Raw genomic sequence first — 17,146 nt, 5'->3', positions numbered from 1 at the left:
AACATACCAAATCGATTTTAACCACACAATAAATTCATTAAAATAGCCCAATAAAGTTCATGACTAGAAACTTCCATATTTATGAAAAAAATGGTTTTATTTCAGTTCCTAGAGGAACCAGTACTTAAATGAAATTGCTTAATATTTAACTGACAGAGAGCTCATCCTGAGTCCTGTCTCAAATATATTTGGTACTTGAAATTTAACCTAAGTAAATAAAAACACGAAGAATGAAAACTCTGGACTTACCACCTCAGATTCTGAGCCTATTGAAACACAAAAAGGAAGCATTTTCAGTTAACAGCACATTTAAAGGCGAAGGTATTTATATGATTTTTATTGCACAAACATACTGATTAAGCAAGCCAATTCTCCATACCTTTCAACTAAAGAAAAGTGGATTCATTTTGCCTCCTGAATTCATTTTAGACTCCTTAGTAATTTCTTTTTTTGAGACAGAGTCTCGTTCTGTCGCCCGGGCTGGAGTGCAGTGACGTGATCTTGGCTCACTGTAACCTCCACCTCCCGGGTTCAAGCAATTCTCCTGCCTCAGCCTCCCGAGTACCTGGGGCTACAGGCACACACCACCACGCCCGGGTAATTTTTGTATTTTCTTAGCAGAGATGGGGTTTCACCATGTTGCCCAGGATGGTCTCAATCTCCTGACCTCATGATCTGCCCGCTTCAGCCTCCCAAAATGCTGGGATTACAGGCATGAGCCACCACGCCCAGCCTAGACTCCTTAGTAATTTCTTACTGATATGCCATACTAGCAAATCCACCCAAATCTCCTTTTCAACCTAAGAAGCCAGGCAAAAGACAGTATATTTTTGGAAGTCTACATTTAAGGAAACATGTACTATTTAAAATAAATTATAAAGGTAAAAACAAATTTGTTTAAACCAAAAAATTTCAAACATTTACTTCTTTTTAAATTGAAATACCATGGGAGATCTACATACCATTCTGAGCTTCTTGACATCTTTTAATCCAGTCACTGAAATTAGCACCTGGACCTAGAAAGAAAAACCTATCACATCACTCATCTGCATAACCTATTAATCAGCAAATACTTATTAAATACCTACTGCATCCCAGGCACTGTTCTAGGCACTGGGGAGTCAGCAGTGAATAAAACCTGTCTTAACAGAACTTATAGCAAACTCTGTTATAACTATAAACATAACAATAGTTTAACATTTCGTTGTTCATCCTGAAACATTTTGATTTTTTTAAATTAATTTTAACTACAGTCAACCTCACTAATTTCATAGATATAAATAATGTACATTTCCCTCAATCCCTCTGCCCTTAGAGAAGCTTCTTCACCCACACAACAAAGTCAGATCTAAATCAGACTCCCAAAATGCCATTAGTTAGGGTGGGGAGGAGGCTTGGTAACTGGGAGCTGAGTTGAGGTCCATAAGCCTTTCCCAGCCCCAGCTCGCTCTTCAATGCGGCTACCTATTCAGTCCACTATTCTCTCAGTGGCTTTATCTGTTCCCATCCCTTTCCTACCAACACCAAGAAGCATCTTTAAATTCTGTGAAGTTTTCTCATATATCCAAGTTACATGGGGGTCAAGAGGCTACAGGTGATAAATTATATACTTACAGATAATAGTGTAAATGTATGCATAAACAAATTATTCATTTCTGGAGACACAGAACACTGATTACATTTATACACAGTGCATAGTGAAATACATTAAAAACACTGAAAGTACTCTAAATAAAAGCCTACTAATTCAAGTTAACTCCAGCCAAGAGTAATCTGGAAATTTTAAATTAAAAATCTCTTAAAACAAAATTTTCTAATTTACTAATTTATAAAAGAAATACAACTACATGGGCCTTAATAAAAATTTTAAATATACTCTCTCACACACACTATATTCCAGGGAAAAGGGTTTGAATAACTTATTATTTTAAACAATCGGTAACTAAAACCAAGCAATCTATCACACAAAAAAGGGAAAAGGTAGTATTCTGAGTTATAAATTTTTTACCCTGTCTGATAAAAATAGAAGCCTAAAAGTTTAACTTAAATTTTTCCTGGATTTAAATTTAAAGGTAAATTTGTTTTTTAGTGAAATATCCTCAATAGCAATTTTACCAAAGAGGCCTTCTTCTGAAGGCCACCTCTGAATTAATTAGAGAATAAATGTCAATGGCATGATATTAAGATATTATTCGGCCAGACGCGGTGGCTCACATCTGTAATCCCAGCACTTTGGGAGGCTGAGGCGGGTGGATCACGAAGTCAGGAGTTTGAGACCAGCCTGGCCAACATGGTGAAACCCCCATCTCTACTAAAGATAAAAAAATTAACTGGGCGTGGTGGCACGCACCTGTAATCCCAGCTTCTCTGGAGGCTGAGGCAGGAGAATCACTTGAACCCAGGAGGCAGAGGTTGCAGTGAGCCGAGAATGCACCATTGCACTCCAGGCTGGGAGACAGGGCAAGACTTTGTCTCAAAAAAAAAAAAGAAAGAAAAAGAAAGAAAGGAAAAAAGGAAGGAAAGAAAATGAAAGAAAGTAAAGAAAGAAAGAAAACTCAAGAAAAGAATTTAGGGGTCAAGTGCAGTGGCTCACGTCTGTAATGCCAGCGCTTTGGGAGGCCAAGGCAGTAGGACCACTTAAGGCCAGGAGTTCCGAGACCAGTCTGGGCAATGTAGCGAGACCTCATCTCTACACAAAAATGTTTAATGAATTAGCTTAGTGTGATGGCACATGCCTGTATTCCCAGCTACTCAGGAGGCAGAGGCAGAAGGACAGCTTGAGCCCAGGAATTCAAGGCTGCAGTGAACTATGATGGTGCCACTGCACTCAAGTCTGGGTGAAAGAGTAAGGCTCTGTGCCCCCCGGTCCAAACAGAAGAAAAGGGAATTTAGGCAGGAAACTTTTCTATTGCTCTTAAAAGTAATAAGGCCTAGAAATGTAGAGGATGAGGTCAGGCATAAAGGCTCATGCCTGTAACTCCAACACTTTGGGAGGCTGAGGCAGGTGGATCACTTTAGCCCAGGAGTTCAAGACCAGCCTTTGTAACAGGGCGAAACCCTGTCTCTGCGAAAAAAAAAAAGCAAAATTTAGTCAGATGTGGTGGCACATGCCTACAGCCCCAGTGACTTGGGGCGCTGGGGTGGGTGAATCACTTGAGCTCAGGAGGCGGAGGCTGCAGTGACCCAAGATCACACCACTGCATTCCAGCCTGGGCAACAGAGTGAGACCTTGTCTCAAAAAAAAAGAAAATGTAGAGGATGATATGACTCATGTTTTTTCAGGGGTTTCAAGTATGTATCAAGGCACTAGATAACTTGACTCTGGAATTTGCTAGGAATGTAGATATGCTGTCTTCCTAACTGAATAGCCTTATTATTCACATACCAAAACTGAAACTGGGATAAGCAAATTTGACAATAAGCCCTGTCACCCAGACCTTTCCTTTCCTAATTTGTAGCTTCCATTTATGTAATCAGGCCTAAAATCCCTTTTTCGAATAGGTATACAGCAGAAAAGCAAACATTCAAAGCAGTACAGAGTAAGAATTTAACATATAATACGTAAGAGCAGAGTTTCTTAACTCAGCACTACTGACATTTTGAACCAGATACTTCTCTGTTGGGCAGGACTGTCCTGGCCATTATGGGCTATTTCGTAGCACCTCCTGGTTTATACTCATTAGATGTCAGTAGCTCATCCCCCATCTACCACTCATGATAATCAAAAATCTCTTCAAACATTGCCTAAAGTTTCCTGGGAAACAATTGTTTCCAGTTAAGAACCACTGCTTTACAGAATTGTGATAAAACTCTATCATAACGGAAAGATAAAATAATAGTACGAGTAGGATTATGTAGTCTACAATTTTCTGGGATTACTCACAACCTCTTAGTATTTTTCCGATTTTAAAATTCTTGCTCTCACAATTCCTATATATGTCTAAATATCCACAATGCTGTGATAATTTTTATATATTCCCCTCAAAAACATAACATTAAAAACTAACAATACTCTCAAAACTCTGGGTTTCTTCTGTACTCTCTCATAATTTATCCAAATGTACACTTCACTTCTCCATAAAAACCTTATTGTTAAGATTTCCCATCTCAGCATTCTTAATAACTTAAAATGAACAGACTTCTGACCAAGAAAGCAAATTAAACTTTCATTTCTCCATTAGAAAAAACAAAGCCAGGCCAGGCACGGGTGGCTCACACCCGTAATTCCAACACTTTGGGAGGCTGAGGCGGGTGGATCACGAGGTCAAGAGATCGAGACCATCCTGGCCAACATTGTGAAACCCCACCTCTACTAAAAATACAAAAATTAGCTGGGCATGGTGGCACACGCCTGTAGTCCCAGCTACTCGGAAGGCTGAGGCAGGAGAATCACTTGAACCCAGGAGGCGGAGGTTGCAGTGAGCCGAGATCACGCCACTGCACTCCAGCCTGGATGACAGTGCGAGACTCTGTCTCAAAAAATAAAATAAAATAAAATAAAGAAAAGAAAAAAACAAAGCCAGACTAAGTAGAGAGAGCATGTTAAGTGTTTCCACATAGTTTTTTACTTCTAATGGTAAGTTTATCTGTGATTTAAATGCTAAAAGGCTAATTTAACCAATTTTAAGTGATCTCATATCTGCGAACAATATGAAATGTAATTAAGGTGAGAAAAACAGGTATTGGGTTTCTGTAATTAACTTGAGATTAACATTAACAAAATTCAGCTTTGGTATTTAAGACAGAAATGGGTAAGTTTATAAAACCATAATTTAATACTTACTAATTTTTGTCCTTCTATAAAAGTTTCCAGAGCAGCAGCATAGTTTTTTTAATGGTATTCACATATCCTGCATGAACATATTTAAAACAAATTAACACACACACAAGATCCGGAAAATAGCCTTCTTTCTAAATAAAAACATCTTAGTATTTTCTATTGTTGAAACAAAAAATTTATTTTAAGTATATGTTAGTAAGCCAAGAGACTTTCTAAAATACTGTTAACATCTAGTACAATTTCCAGCAAAATTCAATTTTAGAACTTACTTCAGAAGGAATTTCACTTTAATTGTACATACTTTCTTATTCCAAAATATATACAAAGGAATTAAAGCAGTTTCTTACTTAAAGAATAAAGTTACAGTTATTAACAGAAACAAGATGGGATATAAAGCACATAGATACAGAGCTTTCACACCATTAAATGTAGCCTATTCAGCTTGGTTGAAGAATAGGCTGTCCTCTAGTCGGTTAAATATGGTAAATTCCAAATTTTAAATAAAAAAAGAACGTGAAATCCATCAGTTTCATCTATACCTTGCAGTTATTTCAATCACCACTATTTTTAAATATATTAAGTATAGATCTCCATCACATACTATGGGTAACAAAATAATAGAACTATAACTTTATATTTAAAATTGAATCATATCTCTGCTATAAATACAGAATTTTACTACTTATAAAGCTTACACTGAACTCATTCAACAAATTACACATCTCCTATTTACAGTCCAAGCTCAACAAAAAGAGTAGCTATTGCATACCCTTTTCTCAGCACATCAGTGGAATTATTTCGATTGAATTCGGGAGACTTCTTCGCATCAGCAACAGCAACTATGTAGAAAAAGATGGGTTTTTGGCTAGGCATGGTGGCTCACGCGTGTAATCCCAGCACTTTGGGAGGCCGAGGCAGGTGGATCACAAGGTCAAGAAATCGAAACCAGCCTAGCTAACACAGTGAAACTCCGTCTCTATTAAAAAAAATTAAAAATTAGCCAGATGTGGTGGCATGCGCCTGTAGTCCCAGCTCCTCAGGAGGCTGAGGCAGGAGAATCGCTTGAACCTGGGAGGCAGAGGTTGCAGTGAGCCAAGATTGCGCCACTGTACTCCAGCCTGGGCAACAGAGCGAGACTCCATCTCAAAAAAAAAAAAGAAAAAAAGAAAAAGATGTTTTTTTGTCAGTTATTTACAGATTCTAGCAAATACACACAGAATACGGATCAGTTTTAGATTTCTAAGTTTTTGAGTTGACAGAAACGCCCAATGGTTTTAAATTAGGAAAAGCTAATCCAACACAGAATTCAAATAAATATTACTCTTGTACCTTCCTTTTGGCTTAACATTTAGCTTCCTTCTTAAAGCTCTTCGGTCAGTGAATAAAGCTGTGTGACAAAATTCATCTCCTTTTCTCATTAGCATCATTTATGTAATTTGGTCAGGTGCAGTGGCTCCCGCCTGTAATCCCAGCACTCTGAGAGGCTGAGGTGGGCGGATCACCTGTGGTCAGGGGTTTGAGACCAGCCTGGCCAACATGGTGAAACCCCCTCTCTGCTAAAAATACAAAATTAGCCAGGCATGGTGGCATGCACCTGTAGTCCCAGCTACCTGGGCGGTTGAAGTAGGAGAATCACTTGAACCTAGGAGGCAGAGGCTGCAGTGAGATGAGATTGTGCCACTGCACTCCAGCCTAGGCAATAAGAGCAAAACTCCATCTAAAAAAAAAAAAAAAAGATATTCAGTCTTTCCCTATCCAGATTCTTCATCAGAATAATTTTTAAAGTTACACAGTACAGGAATACATTATTTTTTAATATAGATAGGGTCTTGCTATGTTGTCCAGGCTAGACTCGAACTCTTGGGCTCATGTGATCCTCCCGCTTTGGCCTCCCAAAGTGCTGGAATTACAGGCGTGAGACACCATGCCACATTCTTTTTTGTAAAAAAATACAAAGAAGAGCATGTCATTTTAATACTCTGTCAAATAGTAAATGTGACACTATATCAGCCTACTCAATAACTATGAATGAAACCTATATACATTATCCACCCACTGAAGGAAAAAGAGACATCCATAAAATTTAAATAGGTGTTGCTCAACATGTCTGTCACACTTGAGCTACTTTACCTTGTATGAAAGACCAACTCCAAAATCCTCAAAGACAACTTTCATTGTATTTGATTAATTGGTCATGGGTAAAATGTATAAGTAACTTATTAAAAAGGGGCAATATACCTTATAAGAAAAATTACCACAGTAATTCCCAAGAAGAATGTGACAATAAGCTCTTTGACAATAATATTGTGCAACATCTGGTTTCTGTTCCAAAGCCTTAGTCAGCTCCTACAAAAACAAACATGTTGAGTGTCAGTAAAAGTTTTTTTAAAGCCATCAAATTCTAATTAAAACATAATTTTTAAACAAATAACTTATTATCAGAAACTATTTGGAGGAAAGATAACAGGGATGTAATCTTGGAGTTTTTCCTCATAAGAGGATCTCTCCGGTTTCTCGCGGTCCTGCTAAAACGCTGTCAACCTGGCGCTCCACCAGGGCCCGTTGGCTTCTCGGGAGGCGACCCAGGGAGCTCAGGGGGCGGGGAGGCTTTTACAAGAAGCGAAAGGACGCCCTCAGGGGTGGCTGGGAACAGCCTGGAATCAGCCGGAGGACATCAGCAGGACTGAGGAAAGGGCCACCACCAGCGTGAGCAAAGAGGGGAGAGGGCGGAACGCGGCGAACCTCCGCGCTCGAAGGCTGAGGCGGGGTCCCAGCGAGCGGGCGGCTGGGAAACAATGGCGCGAGCGTGACGTGGGCCCGGGGGCGTCGCGGCGGCGCGGAGGAAGGGGCTGCCGTGGGGCGAGGGCCGCACCGACAGAGTTGGGAGGCGTGCGGCGTCCGCGAGCGCGCTGGCGGGGACTCGGCCTAAGGAGAGGGGCCCGGGGGCCATGGTCCCTGGGGGGCCGGGGGCGGGGACAAGCGGCGGCCGCTACCCTAGGGTCGCGTGCTCGGCCGCGCACCTCCCCACCCAGCTCCCCGCCCGCCCACGGGTCCCGCCGCACTCACCGGCGCCAGCTCTCGGCAACAATCCCAGCGCGCAACTGCCGCAGCCGCCTAGGTGCGCGCCGTCCCCGCCCCCGCCGCCGGGCACCGCCCCACGCCGCCCTCCTGCTCGCGCCCGCCCAGGGACCGGCGCGCTGTTCCGTCCCCCAGCTCCGCCGCAGAGCTCGGCAAAGCCGACGCTCCCTGACCGCGCTGCGTCTGTCTGTCCCGCGGGTCTGCGGGTCTTCAAACGACGGAACACCGGCTTTGCCCTTCTGAGGGTTTCCATCCGTTGGCATTCTGCCTGCGCCCCTCAGCCGGGCCCCAGGCTAACCTCTCCACTGTGTCTCATTCAGAAGAAGCTTTTCCTTGGGAGGAGAGGGCATCCTTTTTCCCAGTCACAGAATGTTTTGGTCTAATGGACCTTAAGGCCCCTCATGCGTCCACACCCCCATGGCACCCTCGAATCCCCTTGATGGCTAAAAACACCAGCTTTGAAGTTTGCCAGAACGAGTTCCAGTCCCAGTACCACCACTTACAAACTGTAACCTCTGGCGAGGTCCTATACCCAGTGCCCACATTTGTAACACCAGGATAGGGAACAACAGTCCCCACATCAAAGGGTGTTGACGGGATGAAATCACACAATATAGGTGAGGCCCTCAGCAGGGTCCTGGCACACAGTAAGCACTCAAATTTTCACCCCACCACCAGCAACTCAGCAGGAAGACTCCACAAAAGCAGCCAGCTATTTTTTTTTTTTTTTTTTTTTTTTTGAGTCGGAGTCTCGCTCTGTTGCCCAGACTGGAGTGCAGTGGCGCGATCTCGGCTCACTGCAAACTCCGCCTCCCGGGTTCACGCCATTCTCCTGCCTCAGCCTCCCTAGTAGCTGGGACTACCGGCGCCCACGCCCGGCTAATTTTTTTGTATTTTTAGTAGAGACGGGGTTTCACCGTGTTAGCCAGGATGGTCTCGATCTCCTGACCTCGTGATCCGCCCGCCTCGGCCTCCCAAAGTGCTGGGATTACAGGCGTGAGCCACCGTGCCCGGCCTGCAGCCAGCTATTTCCAAAGGACTGAATTCCTTGGTCCGGGCAGCTCTCACCAGTGAGAAAATGTGTCTAAACTTCCACTCTCAGAGCCCAAATTCGATGCCTTGGAGCCACAGAGAACAAACGTCTAATCTCTCTTGGACCTTTGACTTTTCAGATACTTTACTTATATCACCTCTGCCCAAGGTCTTCTCATTCCACATCAGTGTCTCCCGTTCCTTCCATTATTCCTCCTCTGCCCTGGTTTTGAGGGTCTTTATCCCTCTCATGTAAATGGTAGATTTGACTGTGATTTCTTTAGAATACGTCACCCAAGACTGAACCAAATGTTTGTGGTATCATCAGAGCAAAGCAGGACTATAGCTTCCTCCTTTTGGGACCTATCGCTTTGCACTCCTGCGATAAAGTTCTTGGCACTCATACTGTTGACTCATATTGGGCTTGCAGTCAACCAAAACCTCCGCGTCTTTTTAATAAGTGCTCCGCCAGAGCACTTAGATCTACCCCTTCTTGTGCTTCTCAGCCAACTTCGCTTCAGGTCAGCTGAGGATAGACCTTGGGCCCCTCACCTTCTAAATTTCTCAGGATATATGGAAAATAGGAATAGGGGTTGGAAGCTAGCATAACACAATCTTTAAACCAAGTGCATTTGAAAAAAGGCCAGGGTGGCAGGACGTGGTGGCTCACACCTGTAATCCCATCACTTTGGGAAGCCAAGGCAGGCAGATCATTTGAGGTCAGGAGTTCAAGATCAGCCTGACCAACATGGCGAAACCCCATCTCTACTAAAAATACAAAAGTTAGCTGAGCATGGTGGCACGCACCTGTAGTCCCAGCTACTCGGGAGGCTGAGACAGGAGAATTGCTTGAACCCTGGAGGCAGAGGTTGCAGTGAGCCAAGATCACGCCACTGAACTCCAGCCTGGGCGACAGAGGGAGACTCCATCTCCAAAAAAAAAAAAGAAGAAACGAAAAAAGGCCAGGGTTTGTGTCTAAAGACTGGTACTGAGAGAAAAACAAATATACAGACACACACAAATGAATGTGATCACAACTGTGAAAAAAAACTGCACACACAAAAGACTACAGGGAAATATGTAATTGATTATGTTGTTTTCTCTGTGATAAGATGGGGTGGTTTTTTCTTTGTACTTTGTATTAATTTCTTACGGTGTTTGTATTACTTTTATAATCAAGAACTTTGTTTTAAAAAATAAATCAGAAAAAAGAATTTAAAAAAGCAGAGCGATGGAATAACTTGAAGAAAACTGAAAACAAAGTTAAAAGATAACAGAATAAGGGGAAAACTATTTGCAATATACAAAAGACAAAGGATTTGTCTATAAAGGACTCTTAACAAATCAATAATAAAAAGAATGAATGTGTAATCTCAGCACTTTGGGAGGCCAAGGCTGGCATATCATGAGGTCAGGAGTTCAAGACCAGTCTGACCAACATGGTGAAACCTCGTCTCTACTAAAAATACAAAAATTAGCCAGGTGTGGTGGTGCACACCTGTAATCTCAACTACTCAGGAGGCTGAGGCAGGAGAATCGCCTGAACCCAGGAGGCAGAGGTTGCAGTGCGCTGAGATTGCACCACTGCATTCCAGCCTGGGTGACGGAGTGAAACTTTGTCTCAAAAAAAACAAAGAGAAAGAAAATTTAGAATCAGCAAAATGCCCACCAATGGGGGAATGGCTAACTAAAATGTAGAATATTTATATAATAAAATTCTATAGAGAATTTAAATGAAGCATGGGCAACATAGTGAGACCTCATTTCTACAAAAAGTTTTTAAAAATCAGCCGGGCGTGGTGGCTCCAGCATGTAGTTGCAACTGCTACTCAGGAGGCTGAGGTGGGAGGATCGCTCGAGCCCGGGAGGTCAAGGCTGCGGTAAGCTGTGATCGTGCCACTGCAGTCAAGCCTGGGTGACAGAGAACGACTCTGTCTCCAAAAATAATAATAATAAAAAATAAAAGAAGTAACTTTGATCTTCATGTATCAACATGGATATATCTCAGTCATATGTTTGAATGAAAATAGTTGCAGAATTATACATCCATATCTATTATATATAGATAGATGGATAGTACCAATATTTAAAAAATTATTCCCCCAATGAAAAACTTCAGTTAATCATGAAAAAAAATCAAATAAACCCAAATTGAAGGAATATTCTACAAAATACTTGACGTGTAATCTTCAAAATTGTCAAGGTCGTGAAAGCCAAGGAAAGACTGAGAAACTGTCAGAGATTGTCCTATTCACAGATAGGAGACTAAAGAGATCTGATAACTAAACGCAATGTGGTATCCTGTAACACAAAAAGGACATTAGTGAAAAACTGATGAAACTGGAATAAGGTCTGTAGTTCTGTTATTAGTATTGTGCCAGTGTTAATTTCTTAGTTTTGAACCAGGGTTACATAAATTGTTAACATTAAGAGAAGCCAGGTGAAGGGTAGGTTAAAACTTCCTATACTAGCTCTGCAACTCCTCTGTAAATCTAAAATTCCTTTTAAAATAAAAAGCTAAAACAGGAAAAAAAAAAAAAAAAAGAGGATCTGCCCTTCTGCTGCCCGTCCTCCCAAAAGTAGACAATCTAACATAGTATTTCTGTACTGTAAAGCATTTAGGGGTCAGGTATGGTGGCTCATGCCTGTAATCCCAGCACTTTTGGAGACTGAGGCAGGCAAATCACCTGAGGTCAGGAGTTTGAGACCAGCCTAGCCAATATGGTGAAACCCCGCCTCTACTAAAAAAACAAAAATTATCTAGGCACGGTGGCGCATGCCTGCAATCCCAGCTACTTGGGAGGCTGAGGCAAGAGAATCACTTGAACCTAGGAGGCGGAAGTTGCAGTGAGCCGAGAACACACCACTGCACTCCAGCCTGGGTGACAAGAGTGAAACTCCGTCTCAAAAAAAAAAAAAAAAAGGCCCGGCGCGGTGACTCACGTCTGTAATCCCAGCACTTTGGGAGGCCGAGGCAGGCGGATCAAGAGGTCAGGAGATCGAGACCATCCTGGCTAACACAGTGAAACCCCGTCTCTACTAAAAATACAAAAAATTAGCCGGGCATGGTGGCGGGCGACTGTAGTCCCAGCTACTCAGGAGGCTGAGGCAGGAGAATGGTGTGAACCTGGGAGGCGGAGCTTGCAGTGAGCAGAGATGGTGCCACTACACTCCAGCCTGGGCGACAGAGTGAGACTCCGTCTCAAAAAAAAAAAAAAGCATTTAATTCCTGACCTACAGAACTCAATAAATGGTAATTATTATCACCTCACATATTCTGAAGAGTTTAATTGATATACATGGACCATTACAGATTTTCTCCTTCTAACTTGGAGAAGATTCAAACATCATATAGAATTTGAAATTCCTAGAAAATGTGAAGCTGTCCAATAAAAAAGACTAAAAGTTAAATATAGAGCTCAGGGAGGTTGAGACAATCAATACCTACACCATCAAGCTTACCTGGCCCTCCCTTATCCTCTATCAATAGCACACAACTCTAATAAAATGCAATTAAACATTCTGTTCAAAGCCCAGATACAATCTAATAGATGGCTATGGCAACTGATCAAGAATTAACATTAGAGAGATTAAAACTTTTTCACCCTGTGCAGTCACAACATATAGGTATGGTAGCTGGAAAAATAATGATGTAAGAGATTACAGAATTAGGGAGATCAAGGACAGGTGCAGGAACACAGGAACACTTTTATTTTCTGCCAACTACGTACAAACTCTAGGGATTTGGTAGTTTTCTTAAATGGTAAAAGTATTTCAATAGCCACATGTGTCACTGACTTTGCTTTAACCTAATAGATAATTCTCACAAAGCAATGAATACAGATGCCCCTCAACTCACCTGGGGTTGCATTCAATCAACAGAAACAAAGTGTGGTTCAAACTAAGACAGCAAAGAAGCTATAAAATGCTACTTCAAGGGCCTCACTTTGTACCTTGCAGGCTGTTAAAAGGAATTTGGACCTTAGGTGTGATGGAAAGCCGTGGAAAGTTCATTGTTAGTAGGAGAGAGAAATGGTCCAATTTATTCTTTTCAAATGTCATTCTGGTTGCTGCATGGTGAATACATTATAACAAATCAGGACTGGAAACAGAGACTTCTTAGGAAACTAATACATTAAGTCTAAGCTAGAAAAGGATGTTAGCCACAGAGGTGATGAAGAGAAATACAATGAGCTGGAATATATTAGAGCCAGCAAGACTTGCCAATGTGGGATAAGAGAAATTGAAGATCACTCCAGGATTTGGGGCTTACTTAGATCTATATCTGGCATCCAGTAGGCACTAAATGAAAAGTATTGATTTCTCTCCTTGCAGACTTTTTCCGCCTTTTCCCCAATCTCTATTTGACCACATCTCCTTTGCCACAAAATATAAAAATGTTTGCCTCTCTAGTCTTAATCTTCTCAAAGCCACCAGTAACCCCTTATCAAATCCAACTGATTCCTATCTGACTTGATCTCTCTGTGGCCCCTGACAATAACCAGACCCTTCAGCTTACCATTCTGTTGCTTTTTAAAAACTAATGTTTCCGGGCTGGGTGCAGTGGCTCACACCTGTAATCCCAGCACTTTGGGAGGCCGAGGCAGGTGGATCACCTGCGGTCAGGAATTCAAGACCAGCCTGACCAACATGGCAAAACCCCATCTCTACCAAAAATACAAAAATTAGCTGGGCATGGTGGTACATGCCTGTAATCCCAGCTACTTGGGAGGCTGAGGCAGGAGAATCACTTGAACCCAGGAGGCGGAGGTTGCAGTGAGCCAAGATCATGCCATTGCACTCCAGCCTGGGTGACAAGAGCAAAACTCCATCTCAAAAAAAAAAAAAAAAAACCTAATGTTTTCCTTGGGCTCAGTACTTATACTTCCTCCCCTTTAGAAACATTCTTTGACTCTAAGTGGTGTCGGGGGCTTCACATATGTCTTGAATCATCCTGATGACTCAAGTCTATCTTGAGAGCCTAGACAGTGCTCCTGTGCAATATCAGCATAGTTTTCTCTAGACTTCACCCAAAATGTCCCAGGGGCAATTCATATACAAATATTCAAAATCTAAAACTAATTCCTCTCTTCAAACCTATTCCCGCATGCTGAATGCAATCTTCTAAGTGCTATCATCCTAGGTGCTATTTAAGTGAAAGTCACCAATTCCTACTACATTCCCCCAGCCAGAAACTCGGGAATCATCCCTTATATTCCAATCATCACCAAGTCCAGTGCATTTTACATAAAACAACTCACCTCCATGCCCACAATCACTGCCCTGAATGCAGATATTCATCTTTGACCTGGTCTGTACCACCATCTTCCTGCTATCCACTATCTCTTGTGTCTCCTCCAATTCATTATCTACTCTGCTTTTAAAGTAGGTTTTGTAATTCAGAAAATTTCATTTCCTTCCTCCAAATTCTTCACAGGTCTCCATGATCATATGATAAAACTGAAAACCATCTGTTGAGATTTAATGCCTTTGATGGCCTGGCCTCTCTCCACTTGTTTAACCTTTATCTCCTAGCACTTGCCTCCTCACATTTTATGTTCTAATACTACCGAACAACTTGTATCATTCCCCAAACAGAACAGTTATGTAGTATTTACCATGTGCCTGGCACTGTACTAAGCATATGACACAGGGTACCTCACTTATCTTCATAATAAACCTTTTAAGTAGGTCCTATTTGTTCCCATTTGACAGATGAGAAATCTGCTCTGGACTGATGACAGGAAACTTACTGAAGTTACACTGTTATCATGAAACCAGAATTTTGACCCAAGAGTCTCTGACTCCAGAGCCTGGGCTCTTAACCACCACACATACTGGGCCCTGAACGATTCTCAAAATTCATACGTTTTCTCTCCCTACTGAATTTTGCAACCTCCTCTGTAAAGTTTTTAACTCCCTCAGTCAGATTCTATTCTGCTATGCTCTTCTATACACAACCCCGTTACAGTAGTTACCTTATATTTTAATGATCTGTTGACTTGTCTTTCCACTAGACTGAAAACTCACTCACTGAAGTTTATTCATCCTTAGATTCCTGATTTCCAGTACAACATTCACCACTTAATGTTCATTCTTTGTTGAATGAATGAAAAATGTGAAACAGCCTATGTGATAAGAACATTCCCCTTTATTCCTAATTGGATGACCTTATATCAAATATACACATTGTAACTCACATGATACCTAGTGACCTGAATCCCAAATGGCTGTTAAAGTAGCCCTTGGGACAATCCAGGAGAAATACACTCACATTCATCATCAAAGTTTCAGCCCTACTTATCATTACCAATTATTTAATAATTTACATTGATCTGTTCATCTTTGTGAGGTCATCTCACAGTTTAAAAAGAACATTTCTTCTTAACACAGCTGGTTCTTATCATGATCATCCTCCCCACACCAGGGTTTCTGATTCTGGGTCTGTGGTGGGTCCTGAGAATTTGCATTTCTAGGGCAGGGCATGGTGGCTCACACCTGTAATCCTAGCACTTTGGGAGGCTGAGGCGAGTGGATCATTTGAGGCCAGGAGTTCGAGACCAGCCTGGCCAACATGGTGAAACCCCATCTCTATCAAAAATACAAAAATCAGCTGGGTGTGGTGACACACACCTGTAATCCCAGCTAACTGGGAGGCAGCGGCAGAATCTCTTGAACCTGGGAGGCAGAGGCTGCAGTGAGCTGAGATTGCACCACTGCATTCCAGCCTAGGCAACAGAGCAAGACTCCATCTCGAATAAATAAATAAATAAATAAATAATTTGCATTTCTAATATGTTGATGCTGCAGCTAATCTGGAGCCCACACCTTTGAGGACCACTGTTCTATAGCACTAGACTAAAATTCAGGAAACCTGTGTCCTGAGGCCCCCCTTCTGCCTGTAACTGGTGTGTCTCTATGACAGATCATTTGGATTTATTTGAATCTCTGTTTTCTTTTTAAGAAATGGGGTCTCTGTAGGTTGCCTAGGCTGATCTTGAACTCCTGGTCTCAAGTGATCCTCCCACCTCAGCCTCCCAAAGTGGTAGGATTACAGGCATGAACCACCACGCTTAGCAAGGTCTGCTTTCTTATGTACACTGGGATAAGGAAGAGTAAGAAGTACTGGACTACATGAGTCATAAGGACATTTTTTTTTTTTTTTTTTTTTGAGATGGGATCTTGCTCTCTCACCAAGGCTGGAGTGCAATGGTACGATTTCGGCTCACTGCAACCTCCGCCTCCTGGGTTCAAGTGATTCTCCTGCCTCAGCCTCCCAAGTAGCTGGGATTACAGGCACCTGCCAAAATGGCCCAGCTAATCTTTTGTATTTTTAATAAAGACGGGGTTTCACTATGTTGGCCAGGCTGGTCTCAAACTCTTGACCTCAGGTGATCCACCCACCTCAGCCTCCCAAAGTGCTGGGATTACAGGCGTGAGCCACCACGCCTGGCCCATAAGGACTTTCAGTAAGAATTTGCACTTCTAGTGAATTGCCACGTCATGCTGTTACTGCTGGCCCAAGAGCCACACATTAAAAACCAAGGTACCAGTGCTAACCACATGACTATTCTATCCAGTTCTACTTCTAGGTATATACAATCAAAAGAAAGAAATGCATGTGTTCACCAAAATACACAAAAGAGTACTCACAGAAGCTTTATTTATGCTAGCTAACAACTAGAAATAAACCAGATGTCCAATTAGAATAAATTGTGCTATACTTACATTTATACAACATATATTTATACAATTATACAATGGAATACTACACAGCAATGCAAAAGAACTACTGCTTCACACAATATGCATGTATACTCATGGAAAGATTAAAGCAAAAACAGACTGCCTACATTGAACAAAGCACCTACTGTATGATTCTGTTTATGAGTCGAGAACAAGCAAAATGAACAGATGGTGATGGAGGTCAAAACGGGAGTCAGGACAGTAAGAAGAACTGCTGACTGGGAAGGAGCATGAAGGAACCTTATGAATGGAAATGCTCTATATCTTGATCTGGGTGGTGTACACATATGTAAAAACTCATCAAACTGTAGACTTAAAATTTATGTTATTTACATGTCATATATGCCTCAATAAAAAATTTAAGGCCGGGCACGGTCACACCTGTAAACCCAGCACTTTGGGTAGGCCGAGGTAGGCAGATCATCTTAGATCAGGAGTTTGAGACCAGCCTGGCCAACATGGCAAAACCCCATCTCTACTAAAAAGTACAAAAATTAGCCGGTTGTGGTA

The 17,146-nt window shown here is 42.1% G+C and overlaps 1 protein-coding gene across 9 annotated transcripts in view; it reads right to left on the bottom strand.

Annotated features, from left to right (window-relative positions):
• LOC131384401 (protein SGT1 homolog) overlaps positions 1 to 17,146 on the bottom strand; it is a 37,138-nt gene that overhangs the window by 17,904 nt on the left and 2,088 nt on the right. For 2 of the 9 annotated variants that reach the window (XR_009215215.1, XR_009215211.1), the window contains 2 exons: positions 7,019 to 7,126; positions 4,933 to 6,497 (listed from right to left, as the gene is read on the bottom strand). Coding sequence is in view for 3 of the 9 variants with exons in the window: in XM_058445357.1 (XP_058301340.1) it covers positions 250 to 266; positions 963 to 1,016; positions 7,019 to 7,126; positions 7,653 to 7,730 (257 nt within the window). In the remaining 6 variants the exon portion in view is untranslated. Of the gene's footprint in view, positions 1 to 249; positions 267 to 962; positions 1,017 to 4,932; positions 6,498 to 7,018; positions 7,127 to 7,652; positions 7,814 to 7,846; positions 8,030 to 17,146 lie in introns of those variants that run through there. The other 7 variants (XM_058445357.1, XM_058445356.1, XR_009215213.1 and 4 more) reach the window with 7 other exon arrangements.

This window comes from Hylobates moloch, unplaced genomic scaffold, assembly GCF_009828535.3.
Source record: "Hylobates moloch isolate HMO894 unplaced genomic scaffold, HMol_V3 SCAFFOLD_10, whole genome shotgun sequence".
Classification (NCBI taxonomy): domain Eukaryota; kingdom Metazoa; phylum Chordata; class Mammalia; order Primates; family Hylobatidae; genus Hylobates; species Hylobates moloch.
The sequence above is the reverse complement of the archived record's forward strand: the minus strand, read 5'-3'. Positions and strand labels throughout refer to the sequence as shown.